The sequence below is a fragment of the Podarcis erhardii genome (assembly GCF_964252035.2).
Source record: "Podarcis erhardii genome assembly, chromosome: 17".
Classification (NCBI taxonomy): domain Eukaryota; kingdom Metazoa; phylum Chordata; class Lepidosauria; order Squamata; family Lacertidae; genus Podarcis; species Podarcis erhardii.
In genome coordinates, this window is record NC_138515.1 from 8,195,859 (window position 1) to 8,217,221 (window position 21,363).

General features: G+C 44.7%; 1 protein-coding gene across 1 annotated transcript; it reads left to right on the top strand.

Moving 5' to 3' along the window:
- The first annotated feature begins 627 nt into the window (after window positions 1–627).
- On the top strand, window positions 628–20,254 carry EPOR (erythropoietin receptor). The gene is made up of 8 exons (XM_081845265.1): window positions 628–853; window positions 5,189–5,330; window positions 7,533–7,717; window positions 10,134–10,282; window positions 11,431–11,581; window positions 16,523–16,610; window positions 17,354–17,441; window positions 18,117–20,254. Exons 1-8 carry the CDS (start codon window positions 679–681, stop codon window positions 18,678–18,680), a joined length of 1,542 nt encoding a protein of 513 aa, XP_081701391.1. The 5' UTR covers window positions 628–678; the 3' UTR covers window positions 18,681–20,254.
- The last annotated feature ends 1,109 nt before the right edge of the window (window positions 20,255–21,363 follow it).

Here is a 21,363-nt window from a genome sequence, read left to right on the forward strand (position 1 = left end):
TGGAAGCAAGAAGAATTACCGACAAAAGAAGAATGGAGGATGAAATTGATGGACTATGCAGAACTGGATAAACTCACTGGAAGAATTCGAAACCTGCGGGACCAGAGATTCACAGAAGACTGGTGTAAATTTATGGACTATTTGAAAAGTAATTGTGATGACCAGATTACGTTTGTAGGTTTGCAAGAAGTTTTGTGAGGTAAATTATTTCAATTATTGCAAAAAATGGTTAAAGAGGTGGATTGTGAGTTAAGATAATTAAAGGCAATAGGAATTTAAGAAATGCAGAAGAAATGATAAAAATGGTGGATCATCAGAGGTGCTGATGGAAGTCCAAAAAGACTGTATAAGATGTGCAGTTCTGTGGAATGTATAATAATTGGTATGTTGAAATTAATAAAAAGTATATATGTAAAAAGAATTTCAGTTCCCCTCTGTGTAATGGCGGTAGAAATACACTCTTATTCTGCCAGTCTATCCTCAGAGAAGGAAGATTTCAGGAGAAATATCCAGGGAGGCTGATCCCTGACTTCTCAGCCTCTGGTCAGAGTTGCTGCTTTTGCTGCTGCTGCTGCTGCTGCTGCTGTTGCTGCTGCCGCTGCCACACAGTAGAGCCCACCCTTTATCTGCAGCCTCCAGCCGGGAGCAAGGCAAGGGGTAAGCAGCTCTGACAACCAGATGCAGATTCGCAGAGCAGGTGGAAGGACACATTTGGCGGGGAGACTCTCCTTCAGCCGTGCAAGCATGGAGCGAGGCTGGAGACACGCCGCTGCCCTCTGGGTCCTGGTTCTCTGGGCCTCTGGCTCGTCTCACAAGGGGCTTGGAAACCTGGGCGCCAGCTTCGACAGCAAAGGTACCATGCTTGAAGATAGGGCTGGCCACCTGGGCCCTGTCAAAGTGGGGGTGGGGGCGTCAAAGGGGATAAGAGAGCAATTGCCAAGGTGGGGAGCTGGGGGGCAAGGAGTGAAGAGAACTCAAAGAGAAGCTAAGAAACTGCCTGTGAATGTACTGTGTGTGCCCAACATGCAACTGGTTAGACAGAGTCTCTTTCCAGTACAGTGGTACCTCGGGTTACATATGCTTCAGGTTACATACGCTTCAGCTTACACACTCTGCTAACCCAGAAATAGTGCTTCAGGTTAAGAACTTTGCTTCAGGATAAGAACAGAAATCGTGCTCCGGCGGTGCAGCAGCAGCAGGAGGACCCATTAGCTAAAGTGGTGCTTCAGGTTAAGAACAGTTTCAGGTTAAGAACGGACCTCCGGAACGAACTAAGTACTTAACCTGAGGTACCACTGTACTCTGGATTGCACCATATGGCAGTGGCGCGATAATAATAAAATATGAGGCAACCTCCGCAAAATCGATCTGATCTGATCTTGCCTAGTTTGTGTACTTCATCTGCTCCTCGCGGTTCTCATGTAAACTTTCTCTCTCTCTTCCTGAGCTTTAAGTGCGATGAAACACTGTTCTCAGCCGCGTTGAAAGCAGAAATTTTGCAGCTTGGCAGACATTGCTCCTTTAAAGAAAAATGGAGATCTGAGGGGTTTAACTCGTGGAGCAGGTTCTTGTAAGGCCTGGTGGATTCTTCTTGTAAATTTGAAGTCTCTCGGCTTAAAAAGAAAGAAAGAAAAAGGATCCATCCTTTAACTGTGGACACCAGTGTTGGGGTAACCTGGAAGGGGAACAGGTTGAGGCAAACCGGGGGGTGAGAATTATTGGGTCTATTTCTGTTGAAGGTAGGAGGTGGCCAATTCAGAGGTCAATGAAATAAGGCACCAATAAGATATCCCCAAAGTTTGAGGTTCTAAATCTGCAGGCTTTCAGATCTTTATATACTGTGCAGTATGTTTGTTTTCCTGTGGGAAAGAATATGTCTGTGGACAACCCTCTGTTCAGTCCAGGCCACACATCCCTCGCAAATAGACCTGAGGGTGTATTAACAAAGCAGATGCAAAATTTCAGAGTGCACAATTTCCAATGTGGCAGTTTTGACATCCCTGTTCCCCTCAGACAGCTGAAGTTCAGTAGTTAAAGCTCACAGGGTGAGGAAATACATTGTTGTTTCCTGACTTCACCCATGTAGTCATTAGATTTGTAAGCCCAGTAGTTAGATGTGTGGGATTTACAATGGCGGCAAATGCTCTCTTGGAAAGTTGCAGACCCATCTACCCAAATGGGAAAAGTAGAAAAATAAAATGTGAAATGCAGATTTGCTTCCATTGGGAAGATTGAAATATGTGAGCAAGAAACTACTTTGACCCTGTTGTTGTTGTTGTTGTTGTTGTTGTTGTTGTTGTTGTTATTTTTCTGGTGGGATTCCACATCCATAACATGTGTGTTCCTACTTTGTTTAAACATTACTTGCCTAAATATTGAGATACTTTGTAATGAATGGCTGCTGTCTAGACTATAAAACACATGTGATTTAACAAGTCTGCCTGTGCTTGGCTTGTTTGCCTAGGGGAGTCCAATATAGTTCGTTCAGTTTACTTAAGGTCAATTCAATGCTTGCTCATTATTTTATGACTGCAGCATCTAGTGAGAACTCACCATATAAAAATGAGGTTTTTTGTATGGTTCTTATTTGACTTGTGTCAAATTAAGGAAGCTTTGATTCTACCCTAGACCTCTGTTCAGTTTTGAGCTGCAAATTGTCAAGTGCAGAAGAATCGAGTCATGTACCATTGGGTGGGGGGTCAGTCCTTCCACTTAAGACAAGTTTCCAATCCTATGCCTAAATCCAACAAGAGGAAATTTACCTGTTGCCTCCGTTTCTGAATGCAACTTTTCAACAAGGGAAGTGTATGAGTGCAAAGGGCATTTGCTTGCCTGGGCTTTTACATCAAAGCCCTAGCCAGATAGCTCAGTCCGTAGAGCGTGAGACTCTTAATCTCAGGGCTGCGGGTTCAAGCTCCACACTGGGCAAAAGATTCCTGCATTGCAGTGAGTTGGACTAGATGACCCTTGTGGTCTCTCCTATGAATCTATAAGCTGTACTGTATTGCTGTAAGGCAAAACAACAACACCCCTCTCCACAAGGTCCAGAGGCAGATTCTAGAACCCCAAGGGTTCTAGACTCTACTGGTTTTGGAAGTTCTTCCCGAAGTCTAAAATCTAAAACCTCCCAGCCAGCTGCCGCTACACCATCTCTTCAGGTAATACGGTTTCTTTTGATTTGGGCTGAACCTATTCTGTTTTTGCAGCTTTGTGCATTTTCCACATTCAGGGACACACCAATCTCTACATAAGCAAGCAGCCATCCCACCTCTTGTAGTTTCAGCAGAAGCAGATTTCATTTGCTTTTGTCCTCCCATTCCTGCAGCCTCCATTTCGATAACAAAAGAAGTGCAAACCTAGCCAACAACTTAACAACTGCTGTTCTCTGTTGTTGACAGTTTCCCAAGGGATGCTGTTTCTGTAGTGTGGAAAACTGGGGATGGAGGAATAGGAGAAATAAGGAATTGTATTAACTCTGCTTCTGTTGCTCATCTTGAATCACCCCCCCACACCATTTTGCCCAGCCCAGCCCTTGTCTCCACGTGGCTAACTAAAAACCATTGGTCTGACCCCAATGGGTGAGGCTAAGGATTCCTGGCAGACCCATATAAAAAGTGGGAGGGTGGAAGAAACAAATGGCTGCCCCCTCCTCTTTCCTGTACTTTCTCCCGCGGCCTAGACTCTACTGGGACTGAGGGTGTGTAGCCAGCTCTTATCTCGGGGAAACAGATGCCAGAAGGAGGTGGCTGTAAGAATTCTGTGTTTGTGTGCGTAACGTAAGGAAGAGAGCTGGGTCATAAAATACATAGCTGCCGATCATGTGACTTTGCATATGACAGTTTGTACTGTTTCCCTTAAAACAACAACAACAACAATCCAACAAAATCTGGATTCTATGGCGGTAATGAAGTTGCTTTCATTACCAGAAGCCTATCTGAAGGCATTTAAAGTAAGAAGAGTAAAGACAAGAATATCTTTGAGAGTACACAGAGTGCTGTTCCTTTGCTGCTGCTGCTAATTTATTCATTTATTACTGTATTTCATGCATTTGTAAGCCCCCTTCTCTGCAAAAAGGGCATGGAATGTGGCATGTAATAAAGACAGCATGAAACGGCTGGGCAAGATTAAGAAAGGAATTAAAAACGGGATTTCTGTGCAGAAAATGCAGAAGGTTGCTGGGACCAGAATTCAGCTTCCTAAAGATCAAATGTCCCATTATGTGCAGCATGTGGCTGTCACTAAATGGAACCTCATTTCTGTGAGCCCCTGTGATGTTTAGCTAAAGATGATAGGATAATATTGTACGAGAAAGTTCCCCTGCACCTCCTACCCTTTCTTGGCTGCAACTTTTGAGGGTTGGAAGAACTTGGAGCAGAACAGCAACTCATCATTCATCTCCTTGAACAAAAAATTTGTAGAATCACAGGAAGGAGACAGAGGAAGGTGGCAGGCCAACTTGTTCTTCATCCCTCATTTGGGTCTGAGAACCTCCTCAGATTTCAATTTTTTCATTAATATTTTTTTTAATAGGCTACATCTATGTTCCATATATGAAATTTAAAAACAGTATGACAACCTGTAGTAAAAAACCCCCCACAAAACTCCACACTGTTAAAGGAACTGTACACCCAGGAATATTGCTTAGAAACCTACCCCCCCCCCCAAGTAGTTAGACATCAGATATGGATTAAATTCCACTCTCACAAAATGTATTAAGTTGCTTTTACATTTTAAAGCTGTTTTAAGAAGCTTTATGGGGAGGTGACCCACAAAATGGAAGAAACAAACAAAACAAAATCAATGGTCACAAGGGATCCTACAGAATTTCAATTTTAAAAGCAAACAAGGTTCTAGTCCTTTAGGTCAGGGATGGGCGCTCCCTCTGCACTTCGGAGGCTTCGCGTTGCTATCGCTGAAGCCAAGGAGCCTGCATTTGCTCCATAGGACGCACACACATTTCCCCTTAATTTTTGGAGGGGAAAAAGTGTGTCCTATAGAGCGAAAAATACGGTATGTTTTTCTATATGTTGGAAGACGCCCAGAGTAGCTGGGGCAACCCAGTCAGATGGATGGGACGTTGTTGTTGTTGTTGTTGTTGTTGTTGTTGAATAGGACGTCCCTATTTTCTTTGGAGAAATGTTGGAGGGTATTTGGTAACGTTATGCCTGTCTGTCTGCTTTGCACCTAGCTGCGTATCTGTTGACGGAGGACCGTTCGGACCTCAAGTGTTTCACCCAGCAGCTGGAAGACCTGGCCTGCTTCTGGGAGACATTTGTACCCCCGAAGGAGCAAAACAACCAGAGCGTGTACAGCTTTGGATACAAATATGAGTAAGTGTGTGTATAAGCCGCACCAGAGCCAGCCAATCTCAGAGGCTCAGCCTGATCTACTCTACAGATCCTCTAAGAGCCTGAGGATGTTATGGGGGTTTCACCTAAGACTTTCTGCATTGTTTTCATTTTATGTTATATTTATATAGTGCCTTACCTCTTAGGCACTCAAAGCAGCAGCGTATATAGAATCATAGAGAGTTGGAAGGGACCCACAAGGGTCATCTAGTCCAACCCCCTGCAATGCAGGGATCTCAGCTAAAGCATCCATGACAGACAGCCATCCAACCAACCTCTGCTTAAAAACCTCCAAGGAAGGAGAGTTCACCACCTTCCATTATATTCCCTCCATGAGGACTACCATTCCAGTCTGACATAATCATTAGTAACAAATAGTTCCAACATATGAGAGTATGCAGAATTAACTACACAATATATTTCAGGGACATTCAGGCTTAACATATTTTATCTTATTAAAATTTATCCTTATTAATTATTATGAAAAATATATAAAAAAGGAGAAGCTAGTATTACAGTTTCGGTGCTAACAAGATGCCAAGGGAAGCTATACTTATATCGACAATCTGAAAACCTGGTCTGGTTTTTCATTATTGTTACTGTACTATTGCAAAACCTAATACATAGCTTCCGTTTATTTTTGAAGGCTTCTTTGTATTTTGATGCATCTGTACACAATACAGGTTTTCTTTTTGCAATATCTCTGACCTTTCCTAAATCTAGGATGCGTTACTCCCAAATTCTTCCCTCCCACATCTCTCTTCTGTTTTTTTTTTATAATAATATTTATTGAGTTTTACAGAAAAAAGATTCACAAATACACACACAAAAAGAAACAAAACCAAAACTTAAAAAGAAAAATTAAAAATCCCTTTTTCAAATATCATACCATTCATTAACTTATTTTCATGACTTCCTCACATCTCCCTTTTTTGTATCCCATTTAAAAATTTAAACAGAAAATTCATATCTTCTTAATTTTACCCTTAGTTAATTATCCTCACGAATTTTAACTTCTAATCATATTGCTAGAACCACTTCATTTCATCCCAACATCATTCGCATTCAAAAATTTTGCAATGTTTCTGTAAATACATCTTAAATTTCTTCCAGTCTTCCAGACTCTCTTCTGTTTTGAAGGACTCCTGGGAGATGCATCAAAGTGGTGTTAGCGGATCGTGCCTGTGTAAAATATATACAGAAGTGCCAAAACAGGAAAGAGTCGGGTCAGAATGAGGGTCGTACCTGTAGTATTAGTCAAATAGGTTTCTGTATCCCAAAAGTCCCAGGAGCTTGTATTTTACCCTCACATTCCCCAGATGCTAGAAAACTGATTTTTATGTTGCATAAAACAATAGATCTTGAAATGTACTAAAGGATTCTGACAGTAAGTGCTGTTTGACAGTGGAATGGACTCTCTTGGAAGCTGGTGGACTCTCGTTCCTTGGAGGTTTTTAAGCAATGGTTGGAGGGCCACCTGTTATGGATGCTTCAGTTGAGATTCCTGCATTTCAGGGGTTTGGACTCGGGGTCCCTTCCAGCCTTTCAGTTCTACGATTCTATGATAAACATGCCTAAGATTTCTCTGTGAGTGTAACTACTCTGCGTGCAATTATCTTGAGTGGGCTCCTTTGGAAACATGGGAAGTAGAAAGAGGAGGCTGAGGTGGTGGAGGAGAGAGAATGGGCAGAGAAGAAAGGGCACAGAAATAGGAGCTGCTGAAACGAGGAAGGTTGACGTTCACATATTGATTTGTGAGAGACGCATTGTCTCTCTACTTCACGAAGAAATTGTATGTCTCAAAGGAACGGCCATTCAAAGGATGGACGAACCAAAACAACTTTAATGCAAGTGCTTTATGGAGAAGAAAGCCAGTTCCACAGCAGGCTGCTTCTTCAAATGTAGAACAGGAACTCATGTGCCTGAGAGCTGACTAGTATGGCAGGCCAGGAGAGCCCATACAGTACAGTTCAGTATGTAAAATTTAGTCTTATGCTGACTAGCGTTGACAATGAGCTTTACAGGTCAAAACTGCCCTAAGGGACGTTGGCCTTGACCTCAAGAGCCCCCCCCCCCTAAATTCCCATCTTCTTCCTTCAACCCTACTGGGCACAATGCTTGCAACAGAAGCTGCTTCCCATACTTTAAATAATAATACAGTATTTCCCGCCTGCTTTCATTCAGGGACGACGACTCTTTGAAATTGTGTAACTTGACTGTGGAGTACACACCCCGGAATACAACGCGATACACTTGCTTCTTTCCGAGGCAAGATGTTTCAGCCTTTTCCCCTCTTGAGATCAAGGTCTTTGATGGGCGCTCCCCCAAGAGCACTCTGTACAACAGAACGATCTTTGTGGAAAAACTACGTAAGTTCCCAATGCGGGGGGGGGGGGGGGATGGGCCTTGCAAGAAATGACCTCCAAGTCTTCCTAGAGTGGGTGAGTAGGTGGGAACCTGGAAGCAAGAAGAATGTAGATCAGGATCATAGAATCATAGATCCTGAGGATTGTCTAGTAGCTAAACCCCCTGCAATGCAGAAATATGTAGTGGTCCCTTACGGGGATCAAACCTGCAACCATGGTGGTAGAACTCTGGGTTATTTGCTATAGGTCAGCAAAGGTTTCTGACTCCCAGTGGATTAACGATCGCAGCAGCAAAACGATCCCTTTCCACCTGAATTAGGCTATCAAAACGAAGAAAGCGCAAGAGGAATAGACTTTTGTGCAACAGAACGGCGAGCTCAGTTCTGTAAGGAAAAGAAAACAAGTTCAGAATGTGCTCAGAGGCACCCTAACCCACACCACACATTTAAACCAATTTAACAGCTGTGACTTCCCCAGTGGCGTAGCGTGGGTTGTCAGCACCCGGGGCAAGGCAAGTAATTTGCGCCCCCTAACCCGTGGATTTGCGTCCCCTAACCCGTGGATTTGCGCCCCCTAACCCTACCCATAACCCTAACCCCCAGATGTTGCGCCCGGTGTGGCCGGCACCCCCTGCACCCCCCACGCTACGCCACTGGACTTTCCTCAAAGAATCCTGGGAACTATAGAATGCTAAGGGTGCTTAGAGACGTCCCACAGAGCTTCATTTCTCAAAATGCTCAACAAACCGCAGCACTTCCTCCCCACTAGTATAATCCAGATTCCAGACTACCTGAGTCTAAGGAAGACTTGTGTTTGTGTGGGGAGGACTAGCAATGTTTTGGACTACAAGCCCCATTAGGCCCAGCCTGCTTGGCCAAAGGTCAAGGGTGATGAGAGTTGTATTATAACAACGTCTGCTGGGTACCAAGTTGGTGAAGGCTACCTTATCTATACCTTTACTACAACAGAGGCAGAAACTGGAGAGGTGAAGCTTTCTGACCTCCATTCTAAAACCTGTTCAATTCCTATATGTTTTACAGCTGTTAAAGACACAGAAACATTGTTCAGAGTGAGTCGTAGTGGTCAGTACTTTTTTCTGGGGCTTAAGGGCGCTTAGAGTGCTTTTCTTTTAAATGTGCTTGTGCACATTTGCTCACAAGATCACACTGAGTTCAATGGAGCTAACTTAGGGTTGCCATGTGTCCTCTTTTTCCAGGACACGTCCTCTTTTTCAGGGGTAAAATTTCGGCCCAGGTGGATTTTTTAAAAATTGGCCAAAATGTCTCTGGCTATACTTTCTGGATGAGACATAGACATAGCTGGTGGTTGAAGACTTGCTTCTCTTCTCGTGCCCACCCCCACCCCATAGTCATAGATCACAGCTTCTATAGCCTACATACAGTAGGGGTATTTAAAATGAGAGTCGTTACAGTGTGCCCTTTTTTGCTATTCAAAATATGGTAACCCTAAGCTTACTCCCAAATAAACATAGCCTGTAGTGCCCAGCCAGTAGATCAGCTGCACTCTTTGCGACCATAAACTACTTGGGGGTTTTTTTGCGGGGGGAGGAACAGAGGCTAGCAGTGCAATCAACTGGAGGAGGCAAGATAACATGAGTTTGCACTAGATAGGAAAGAGGGAGCAGTTGATGTAGGCTTGGCCAAGCCAGTAGGCTTGGTCTTTACTGAAGATTGTCACGACAGGACTCCCACCTGCCACCAGGTGAAACAAGATGGAAGCCCCAAACAAAAGAGAACCCAAACTTTTATTAGCTGCTAATTCCCATGTTACACCCCCTCCCCACACTACATCACTAATACATCATGGTTACATCATGAAAGGGGAGGTCTGGTGGCAGTAATCTGAGCATCCTGGACCCTGCCCTATGGTTCCCCTTGCCCTCCACCAAACACCCATCAAGTGTAACAAAAGAGATATTTACATTTCCCTGTTTCCCAGCCAAGTTAATCACACCCTTTTGTCTTCATCTGGGTTTGGTATTTCTGGAATGGCTACCTGCTTGGCACTCAGGTATCAGGATGCCAGGAATTATCACTCAGGCAGAGGGGCTGCTGAGTAGCTGAGCTCACACATCTATATGAATTTCTGAAGTTTTCCCAGTGAGGCAGTACATAGGTACATTTATCAGTGGATTGTTACATTTGGTATTGTGCAGCAGAGGCCCTTTGAGTAGATAGGAAGAAACTGTGATGAAATGTTTTGTGGGAACAAATCACAAAAGTCACAAAAGTGATTGTGCTGATTTTCGTAGTGGGCTGCATGTGCATGATATCTGCTGGAGGGGCAACCCCTCCCAACCTATACATAAATTCCTGCAACAGTGTAAAAAGAAAGAAAGAAAGACCTCTGTTCTGTCGCCACTGGGCTGTTCTCACATCCTGCTCCTTTCCTCTTCCAGTTTTCCTGGACCCGCCCTCTAACCTGGCAGTGCAGCTGTTGGGGCCTCCGGGACAGCTGAATGTGAGCTGGCAGCCCCCCATTCAATACATGGACAATAGCATCCGCTATGAGATGGCCATCTTCCATAAAGGTAGCATAGTCCAGCGGGTAAGTCGCTTTTGTCCTTTGTTATGTTGTAAACAAAAATCTGCCTTTCCCCCCCTTATGGGGTATCCAAGAGCCCATATAGAGTCCTTACATACGTTCCCTATTGGTAGGAGAAAATAACAGAGGCCAACTAGAGAATATTGAGAAGCAAAGCAGCTAGTAAGCCTGATCTTTATTGATCTGTTGCAGAGGAGGAGGAACCCAGAACAAAAGTGTGCCTCCCCTTATAGAGACATTTTAAATTCCCTCCCTGGAGTCCAAGACCTCCCCCAGAAACATCATACATACATCACAAAAGGGGTGTAGCTCAAGACCACCACCCCCAGATACGTCCTACCTACATCACAGAAAGGGCGGTCTACAGCAGAAATCTTGATTGTGTTGTTTACCTCCTGTCTGCCAGGTTATCTGTTAATGCTTACTTGATTGGATACCCTGAGGAACCTGGCCAGTCTTTTGTAATGATAAATACTTAGTTCCTGAGCCAGGTCACAGGCTCACACCCTATTCATATCTTAAATGTGCCCTTAAGACAGGATTTGTGAAGGAAAAGACAATGGGGAGGCTTTTCCATTTTCCTTTGACCTTGCAGAGAAAACATTTGGTCAGTTTGGGAATCAAAAACAGCTTCAGGTCGGTCTTCCTGTGCTGATCTATGTACGTGCTTGGTTGGTACACTTATGAACATCTAACATACCGTATTTTTCGCTTTATAGGACGCACCGGACCATAGGAGGGGGAGAACAGGGGGATTTTTTTTTTCTTGTTCTCCCCCTCTAAAACAAGGTGCGTTCTGTGCGTTCAAGGTGCGTTCACCTGAAGCCTGCGGAGCCCAGTGGGAGTTCACGCTGGGCTCCGGAGGCTTTGGGTTTCTTTTGACCTGCTCTTTGGGGCTGGTGGGGGGAAGCGCCAAAGGCCAGGTCGAGGAGCAGTGCAGAGGTGGCGCGCCGCCTTCCCGCTGCCCCCCAAGCTTGTGGGGCTGGCAGTGGGGGGAAGCACTGCTTTCCCCCACTGCCAGTCTCAAAACCAGGTCAGGGAGCAGCGCGAAGGTATATCTAAGACCTCAAAATTCCTATTACAGTTACCTGGCTTTCGAAACTCCCTTCTTCCCTCCCTCTGACCTCTGCTTTCCCCCCTTCTGCCTCCAGGTGGAGATTTCCAATGGGCAGACATATTACCTCCGGAATCTCAAAGGAGGAACCCGCTACACGTTGGCTGTGCGGGCCAAGCCAAATGGAGTCAGCTTTGATGGCTTCTGGAGTGGATGGTCGCAGACGGCGTCGGCGATGATACCCAGCGGTAAGTGGTCTTCAGGCAATTTTGGCCGCAGCCATGATGCAGGGCCAGTTGAAAATAGTCACTTAATTAGCATGGAGCGATGCTCATAAAACCAGGAGAAGCTGGGAAGCTGCTTTTAAGGAAAAATGAAACAAAAACCAAAGCAGCATTAAAATAAAATAAAATAGGGCACCTTCTGAGAACCCCACCCCCAAATCAACAAGAACAAAAGCCTCAATAACACTGGAACCAAAATCCCAAGCCTAAGGAATCCAAAACAGAGCACAGTTCACTTTACATCTGTCCAGCACGTCCATTCAAAGAGAATAGGACCTCTGCAAAAAGATGGGAGAATTCTCCCGCCACTTTTCAATTCCCAACCTTGGCTTCTTCCAGAGAGCTATTTTCTGCCGAGATGGTGCATAAATCAGTGGTGCTGATGGAAGACAGGTGATTGCTGTTGTGTGTGTGTGTGTGTGTGTGTGTGTGTGTTAGATAGATCCACTGTAGATGGAAGAAAGTCCCTATTTCCCTTGCATTTCTAGAAGACAATGGCAGCCTGCAATTCTTTTTCTTTGAGGAGATATCTGATTGCCCTGGCCCAACCAATAACAAAACTCGGATATCAGTGGGGACGACCAAAAAACCCAGCTTGTTAAGCTTGTGGGAGTATTGTTGGGGGAGAACCAGGATCTGAAGTATCCAAAGCCATTTTGGTTCCCTAATACAACCCCGAATCAGGGAGAAATTTAGACCACTTTGGAAACTGGTCTAAATCTCTCCCGAAAATTTATGTTATAACAGTTAAAATTGTAAAAAATGAAACAGACGTAGGGTTGCCGTATTTTGAAGCACAAAAAAGATGATGCTATTCGACTCATTTTAAATACCTTGACTATATGTAGGCTACAGAACAGGCATCCCCAACCTTTGGCCCTCCAGATGTTTTGGACTACAATTCCCATCAACCCTGACCACTGGTCCTGTTCGCTAGGAATCATGGGAGTTGTAGGCCAAAACATCTGGAGGGCCGCAGGTTGGGGATGCCTGCTGTAGAAGCTGTGATATATCACTGAGGAGGGCAGGAGAAGAGAAGAGGAAAGCAAGACTTCAGTCACCTGTTATATCTATGTCTCATCCAGAAAGGATAGCCAGAAACATTTTGGCAAATATAAAAAATCCACCCAGACAGAAATTTTACCCCTGAAGAAGAGGACGCGTCCTGGAAAAAGAAGACACATGGCAACCCTATCAAGAGTGCCCCTCCAGTCTCACTTCCACCCTGCTTGTGAGAGCCTTGCAGGGCTTTGAATGGGCAATGATGTGCGCGCACGCACACACACACACTCCATCAACTCGCCATAGTATTTCATAAGGTAAAGGTAAAGGGACCCCTGACCATTAGGTCCAGTCGTGACTGACTCTGGGGTTGCGGCGCTCATCTCGCTTTATTGGCCAAGGGAGCCGGCGTACAGCTTCCGGGTCATGTGGCCAGCATGACGAAGCCGCTTCTGGCCAACCAGAGCAGCGCACAGAAACGCTGTTTACCTTCCCACCAGAGCAGTACCTATTTATCTACTTGAACTTGGATGTGCTTTCAAACTGCTAGGTTGGCGGGAGCAGGGACCGAGTAACGGGAGCTCATCCCGTTGCGGGGATTCGAACCGCCGACCTTCTGATCGGCAAGTCCTAGGCTCTGTGGTTTAACCCACAGTGCCACCGGCGTCCCAGTATTTCATAGTAAGGGTTAAATTGAAGATCATAAACTATTGGTGCTGCTTGTCATTTTGCTAGACTCTGCTTGTACTTATATTTACCCCATATTCTTAGTAAATTTGCTATGACGTTATCCTTGTTTAAGTTGATTTGCAATATTTCATTAGTAAAACTTGTAGATTAAATTGTCTTAAGAATGGTTCAGTTTTAGCCCCAGTCATCTCTAGATTGTGTATCCATTCTTTTAGCCATTTAAAGGCATTGGCAATATAAATATAAATTGGAAATGATATGCCACCCTTATTTCTTGTCCAGCAATACAACCTATTTAATTAATTCTTGGCTGCTTCCTGTTCCATATAAATTGCACAACTAGGCTTTGCCACATTTTAAAGTAAGATTCATTTACTCATCTTGCCAAAGCCTGAAAAATGGCATTTAATTGGGGCAAGATTATAATTTTAGCCATGTGGTCAAATCAATATGTTTAAGCTATTCCATTGTTCTGCTTTGGAACTTCTTTTCTTTTATAACTTATTTTCTTATATAATCTTCCCCAAATTATCTTCATAGAAATGCTTTCACTTTTTCTTAATATTATATAAATATAACACAGATCTCATACTTACTCATTGGTGATCTAATTTTGTTCTTTTTTTAAACATCACTTTGTATATGTAAATATATATTGATTATTTCTGTTTTGTCCTTGTTAATTTTAAGGCAAACAAGAAGACCAATATTGAAAAAAGAATCTTCTCCAGCTACAGATAGAATTTACAATCTCTATTATTGTTTAGGCATTGCTGTGAAGACAGTTACATACCAGTTATTTTTCTGTGTGCAGTTCCTTTGTTTTCTGCATCTATTACCACACCAATGTTTCTTATGCTTCTTAAAGGTTCCAAATGGAGAACAAATAATGAAAATGACAGGACATATGTGTCTTTTTCCAGTACTCAGAATGAATTTGATATTTGGTCATCAACCCCTATCCTTGCAGTTGGGCTGTTATTAATAATGTTAATCAAAGTAAACATTTTTTTCTCTAAAGTAAGCTTATAATGTTTTTAAAAAAGAAAATACCGTTATGTTATCGAAAGCTTTTTCTGCATCAAAACCATTAATAAAGGCTGTGATTTTACTTTCTTTACATGCATAATTGTGTTTATATTTTTCCATACATTATCCTTCAAATATCAGTTGGATATAGACCCCGTTAATCTCCTATTCATTTCTCATCTGTTATTTGTTCTCATTTTTGCAATCTTTCATATTTCCCATTCTTCCCTCAAAATAGATTTTTCTTCCAGTCTATTGCCATTTATTTCTGCATTTCCTCCTGTTTGCCTTTTGGAGTCTCTGTTTCTCACTTTTGATATACAAAATGCTTTATCTTTTTAATATAATCCATTCTCAAAACACGTTTTTCATGCTTAACAACAAAAAACATCCAAAAGTATGGCCCTTTAATCCAGATGCTAATATTTCACTTTCTGCTTCACAATCAATATTGCATTTTACTTTGGGCATCAAACATTGCACCTTAAACAAGAATTATAATTTACCCACCACCAGTTATTACATTCAGCTGGATAGCAGCTGTGAGAGTTTTACCTAATGGCTGCTTTTGTACAATACTCCAGTGAAAAATAATTCTATTATAAATACAACAGCAGATACTACCCAGAAAGTGCAGTACTATTTCACTATAAGCTCAGCCACAGATATTGCAGCATGTAGTTTAGCAATTTAGTACTTGCCAGTGAGAGAAATATAACTACTAAACATACCTGGGATAGCTCAGTAGACCATAAGACTCTGAATCTCACGTTTGTGGGTTCAAGCCCAATTTTTGCAAAAAAAAAGTACTACATTGCAGGGGGTTGGACTAGATGACAGTCATGGTCCCTTCCAACTCTATGATAATTATCTACCATGCATAATTACTGTGTTTCTATGTTCTTGACAAGTTCGTTTATTGTTCAGCCCAAAAGATAATGGCCTTTATTAGTAAACAGCTCCACAGGATTTAGTTCATTAAAAGGTCCGGTATTATTTTATTGGAAAAGTAGAACTTCAGCAATTTGGCAATACTAAGTTCAATAGTTGTTAATGCTCCTATTTCTAGTCCAGGACTAGGTAATCTTTGGCCCTCCAGTTGGTGATCTCTGTCCATTGACCATGCTGGCCAGGACTGATGAAGCTGGAATCTACCTACATTTGGAGGGCCACAGGTTCCCCACTAGCTTCCTCTTCCATCCACCTTTTTCTATTTTCTTTAAGCAGTCTATTTACTTTTTTCAGTTATTTGGTTTAAGCAGTAGCAACCCTGTATGGTGGGTGTGGATTCACCCTCCCCAAACCGGTGCCACTGCAACTTACCTGGACAGGCAGGACATGGTTGTGATGAGGTCAGGGCTGCATGGTTTGCTGGTGTGCCCATGCAAACTCTATTGTCACCCTGCCATGCCCCAGCTCATTCATCTACAGTGACCCTGACATCAGGCTGAGTGGTTCCATCATACCACAGGGACCTAATGTTGAAAGAGCTCATTTTTCTCCACCTTCAGTCCCCAGTGTCTTCCACAAGCTACATCTGCAGCCTCTCCTTTGCTGTCTTCAAATGCCATCACCAAGCACAAACTTGACACCATTGCCGCATTGTTATGGGGGGCGGGGTGGAAGCCTCCCTCAGTTGTTGTGGTTTCTTTCCCTTCCAACTCCCGGCTGGAGCTACAGCTTACCTTGCTCACAGGTGGTTGCTGAAGGCAGGTGCAGCTCATAGTGCTTTGACAATTCTCACTGCACTACCTCTCCAGATAATATTTTCTAATCTTCATTATCTGGGCCAGGAATGGAGGGGTGGCCATAGAATGGTGGGAGACTTAGTGGTCAAGAAGAATACATGTTAGAGCGCTCAGTTGACTAGATGATGTGATGTAATGACCACAGTTGGCCTACTCAGGAGATTTCAACATGGTGTTCTGGCCTTGTATGTCCTCTGAAGTATTTAACAGTCATGATTCACTATCTACCAGGACATCTGAAAAGAACCAGGTAGTAAGCTGAAATCCAGGCAAGAGCATATCACTGGTTCATCCTACCATGTCCACTGTCAGAAGTATGTGCTTTCTCCATGTAGTGACTATGTAACAGAAGGTTGTTTGAAGGAGACTTGGGTACCAACCAAAGGGTTTTTATAAAGTGCCTCTTGCTAGGCTAACCTGTTCTTCTGACTTGCAGAACTGGACCCCCTCATCCTGACGCTGTCTGTCGTTCTGGCGCTGATCGTTCTGCTGTTGGCTTTCCTCACCTTCATGTTTAACCGAAGGTAATGCCCAGTTCGTTTATTTTCCAACCCTCCTACCCACCAAAGGGTGGGTGGCCTTCTTGAGTACCGGGACCTTGGCCATCAGGTCTGGAGGGACTGTAAGAGCATTTTCAATCGCAGCAGTTGGAGCCATCAGGAAATGCCCTAAATTGAGGAGTGGGACACCTGTGGCCCTCTCAGTGTTGCCGAACCACAATCAACAACACTGCTGACCATTGGCCAAAGTAACTGGGGCTGATGGGAGTTGAAACATCTGGAAGGCTACAGGTGCCCCATCCCTGCCCTAGTTAGTTTTCATTACTAAGGTCAGTGATTTTTTTCTTTTAAAAAATGTTTAGGGGTGCTCTCATTTTCCTACTCATATTGAAATACTGCCCCTCAATGAGGCCAAACTCAGATTCACAAAATGTTTAGGGGTATGCGTACCCCTGTGTACCCCCAGAAAAAAGCACTGACTAAGGCAGGGGTTGTCAACCTGGTCCCTACCACCTACCAGTGGGCGTTTCAGGATTCTATGTGGGCGGTAGGGGGTTCTACAGCACAAGCTGAATCCTCCTTCCATCGAGCTCTGGTAGGCGGTACAGAAACTTTACCATCAAGAAAGATGCAATAGTGAGTGGTAGGTGTAAAAAGGTTGACTACTCCTGGACTAAGGTGGTGATGGAGTGGGAATGACTTTTAACACTTGTGATTGTTATGCACACTCTTACTAAAGTCTGTTCTCGCCTATTATCTTCCACCAGATTTTTGAAGAAGAAGATCTGGCCTGCAATCCCCACCCCAGAGCGTGAATTCAAGGACCTTTTCACAATTTACAAGGGGAACTTCCAGGTATTACACTGGCTGTAGTTCCTTGTCTTCATATGACTTCTCCCTTGGCTTCCTGTATTATCCTGTTGCAAAGCCTGGGGTGCTGAGGGTCCTATGTTTCGTCAACTGTTTTGCAGTTGTTGTTTTTACAATTGATTTGTGTATACCGTATTTTTCGCTCTATAAGACGCACCTTTTCCCTCCTAAAAAGTAAGGGGAAATGTGTGTGCGTCTTATGGAGCAAATGCAGGCTGCACAGCTATCCCAGAAGCCAGAACAGCAAGAAGGATTGCTGCACAGCGATCCCTCTTGCTGTTCTGGCTTCTGGGATAGCCGCGTGAAGCCTCTTCAGGGCAGGGGGAGCGTTCTTCCCTCTGCCCTGAAGAGGCTTTGTGTTGCATTCACTGAAGCCAGAACAGCAAGAGGGTTCGCTGAGCAGCGATCCCTCTTGCTGTTCTGGCTTCTGGGATTCAGAATATTTTTTTTCTTGTTTTCCTCCTCCAAAAATTAGCTGCGTCTTATGGTCTGGGTGCGTCTTATATTGAGAAAAATACAGTAAATTTTATGAAATTAGTAAATAAAAGGAGTGTAAAGAAGAGAGAAATATATAGTGTCTGAAAACAGGGTTAAAGGGAGCCAGGTGTGGCCTTCCTCACCTCCCACCCCTTGATGCTGATATTCCCCCTTTCTTTGCAGCTATGGCTGGGGCATCAGAGCACCTACCTGTGGTGGAGCCAGAACTCTCCTTACCTGGAGGAGCAGCCGTTTTTGGTGGAAATCCTGTCTGAATGCGATGTTCGCAAGGTGGATGGCCCTCCCGTTCCTCCGCTCCTTCCCCCCAAGGCACGTGGGATGGGGGAATTCCCTCGCAACCCAGAAGTCTCCCAAGATGATTACCTGATACTGGATGAAGACTTGGTGCCGTGCTGCTTAGGAGGGGGTGCTTCCCTGCTCTTGCTGGCCAGCAACAGCAGCGAGGGCACGGATCCGGCCCTCGACGCAGGAGTAGGGACACCAGACAACAGCCAGGCCTCTTCTAGCTTCGAGTACACTGTGTTTGACCCCAGCTCAAAGAGTCTGTCCCCACAACATCGCCACATCGAGCCGCAGCTCAAGAGCAGTTACCAGATGGTGTCTGACTCTGGGATCTCTGCCGACTATAGCCTGGTGGAGTCCAACGCTGGCCAGATGAGCTTATACACCAACCTCTGTGATGGAGGGCCGCAGCCATTCCTGCCCACCTACATTGTGTGCTCGTAGCAGCAGTGATCAGCAGGAGAACTGAGGCAGCGAGATGCTATCCCAGGCGCCTGGCACCTCCCACTTCCTTCCTGGTTCTAGCAAAACGCCAGGGAAAGCCAGTGGACACAGCTGTGGGGCCTCCAAAGCTCCAGTTGGGCCCAAGTCGCTCTTGGAGGAGGAAGAGAGGTTTGCAAAATGCACGGAAAGGTGATGAAGGACGTTAAGAAGAACTCTGCTGGATCAGGCCCATCTAGACCAGCATCCTGTTCTCACAGTGGCCAACTGGATGTCTCAACAGGAAACCGTTGAGCAGAAGACGAAGCAGAACATGAGCACCACAGCACTCTCCCATCCCCCTGGTTTCCAGCAACTGGTGTTCAGAAACATTTCTACCTCACAACTGTGGAGGTAGCGCATAGCCATCCCGGCTAATAGCCCTTGATAGCCCTCTCCTCCATGAATTTGCCGGATCCCTTTTTTAAAAAGCCGTCCTATTTTGAATGAGGAAGGGGCAGGAGGCCCACGAAAGAGACTTGCTGTTCCCACAACAACCCTTTGAAGCACTCCTTTCTAACATTAAATGTGCTGTAGCATCTTTCTTTCATTTGTACTCACCCCCAGGCAAGTGCGTTCTACAAGGGGACTTGGCCAAAAGCACACCTAGAGTTCTGGTGTGGCACATCAGGTTTGCAAGTAGCAGCGCAGGCTTAAGGCTTGAGGTGTTTGTAGACTGAGGTGTGGACTATTGTGGGCACTTGCTTGCTAACCAGGTAGCTAACCTTCTCCCACTCCACACTCTTCTGATGAAACTCCTTCCCCTCTGACCCTGCTCTGTTCCTTTAACTACCAAGCTTTTTGGCCCATTATACTATGTGCCTACTTATTGCAAAAATATGTATGTCCAAATGTCAGAGTTGGAACTGGTGTCTTTTGGGAGCTGAGGGGGTACGACATGGAAGAGTGTGCAGAATGAAGGAGTCTCGTTTCTGCTACAATGCACTGTGTGGTCTTTGCTTACCTTCCTGTAAAATGGGCAGGGCGTTTTTTTCCCCAGCTGGAGCTCAGTCCTGGCACCTCTCAGGTGGGTGCCATTGCCATTATAAGAGAATGAGGGAGGTGTTCCCAGTGAATCCCTGCACCTCTTTTTCTAGAAAAATAACACTGAAAATGGGGATTTACAAAACTAGGCGAACAAAAGACCAATTGAAATGCTAAAAGCGGCTGTCTTTCCCTTTTGGCTTGAATAAGCGCAGTAACCCAAAAACTCAAAGAGAATTGCATGGCTATTCTGCCAGCTGTTTACTGCCATAGGGCTTGCATGTGGGGCAGAGAAAGGTGTGGGGAATGTACATGCCCTGTTTAGAATATTACTGTTATTTTCCTTGTGTCCGAACTATCCTTCGAAGGCACAGATCAGCATCAGGTGCTGGTGCTGGGAGGACTGTATAATATCTGAACTCTCACAGGTATGGCCACAAAGATTTTGTAATTATCCTCTTGAATTTGTGTACCAAAACAGAAACTGGATATATTTTTATATACTTTATATACTCCAAAGTGTTTTTTTTAAAATAAAAATAAAAATATAGAAACAGTGTTTTTGCTCATTCTGACTCCCTTGTCCTTGTGGGAAACAAGATGATATCTTAACGTTCACCCAAATGTTTTCCCCATTCCCTTCTCTTCTTTCCTTTGTTGCCCAGAACTGCTTTCCCCATTTCACGAGCACCAAATCAGACCTCCGAGTTAGGAGGATACAGGTGTGGGGGTGTGGAGTCTCACAGCAACTGGGGTGCTCCTGAAAAAGACTCCAGCTAGCCTGGAAGGAAGGGACGCGGGTGGCGCTGTGGGTTAAACCACAGAGCCTAGGACTTGCCGATCAGAAGGTTGGTAGTTTGAATCCCCGCGACGGGGTGAGCTCCCATTGCTCGGTCCTTGCTCCTGCCAACCTAGCAGTTTGAAAGTACATCAAAGTGCAAGTAGATAAATGGGTACCGCTCAGGCGGGAAGGTAAACGGCGTTTCTGTGCACTGCTCTGGTTCGCCAGAAGTGGCTTAGTCATGCTGGCCACATGTCCCGGAAGCTGTACGCTATAGAGCGAGATGAGCGCCGCAACCCCAGAGTCGGCCACAACTGGACCTAATGGTCAGGGGTCCCTTTACCTTTATAGCCTGGAAGGGCTTAACAGGGTAGGGCAGGAGAAGGGAAAGGCCATTCTCCATCCCCTCTGAAAACATCCCGTTGTCCTACAGATCACTGACAGTTCCACTGATGTTAGTCATACTCAGAATAGACTCAAGTTTCCTCAGCTCGTTGATTTCAATGGGTCTACCTCAGCACATGCCCTAGTTGGATATCACCCACTGGGTTCAATAGGATTTGCTCCTACGTGTGTATAGGATTGCAACAAAAAAAAACTGGGTTTGGGGGCTAACTACAAGCCCTGAAGCTAAATAAAGAATTTGCCAAGTAACAGGAAGTTTTTGAAGAAGGTGGAGCTTCTGATTTCCCCCATTCTCCCTCTCCCGAAACCTCCCTGTACACCGTAGGTATGATTTTTAACCTTGTGGTAAACTGTTGGGAGATGAGAGAGCAATCAGGGGCTTAGACCAGGCAGGCAGGCAGGAAGGCAGCTGCTTGTCAACACTCAAAAAAACGTTATGCCCAACCCTTACGCCCTCTGAAAAGAGCCCACCAGCAC

Excerpts from the sequence above, each read along its gene's own strand:
- EPOR (XM_081845265.1), top strand. The coding sequence starts at position 679 with ATGCAGATTCGCAGAGCAGGTGGAAGGACACATTTGGCGGGGAGACTC. Across the intron at positions 854-5,188 it reads CGCCAGCTTCGACAGCAAAG|CTGCGTATCTGTTGACGGAG; the intron begins GTACCATGCTTG and ends CTTTGCACCTAG. Across the intron at positions 11,582-16,522 it reads GTCGGCGATGATACCCAGCG|AACTGGACCCCCTCATCCTG; the intron begins GTAAGTGGTCTT and ends TCTGACTTGCAG.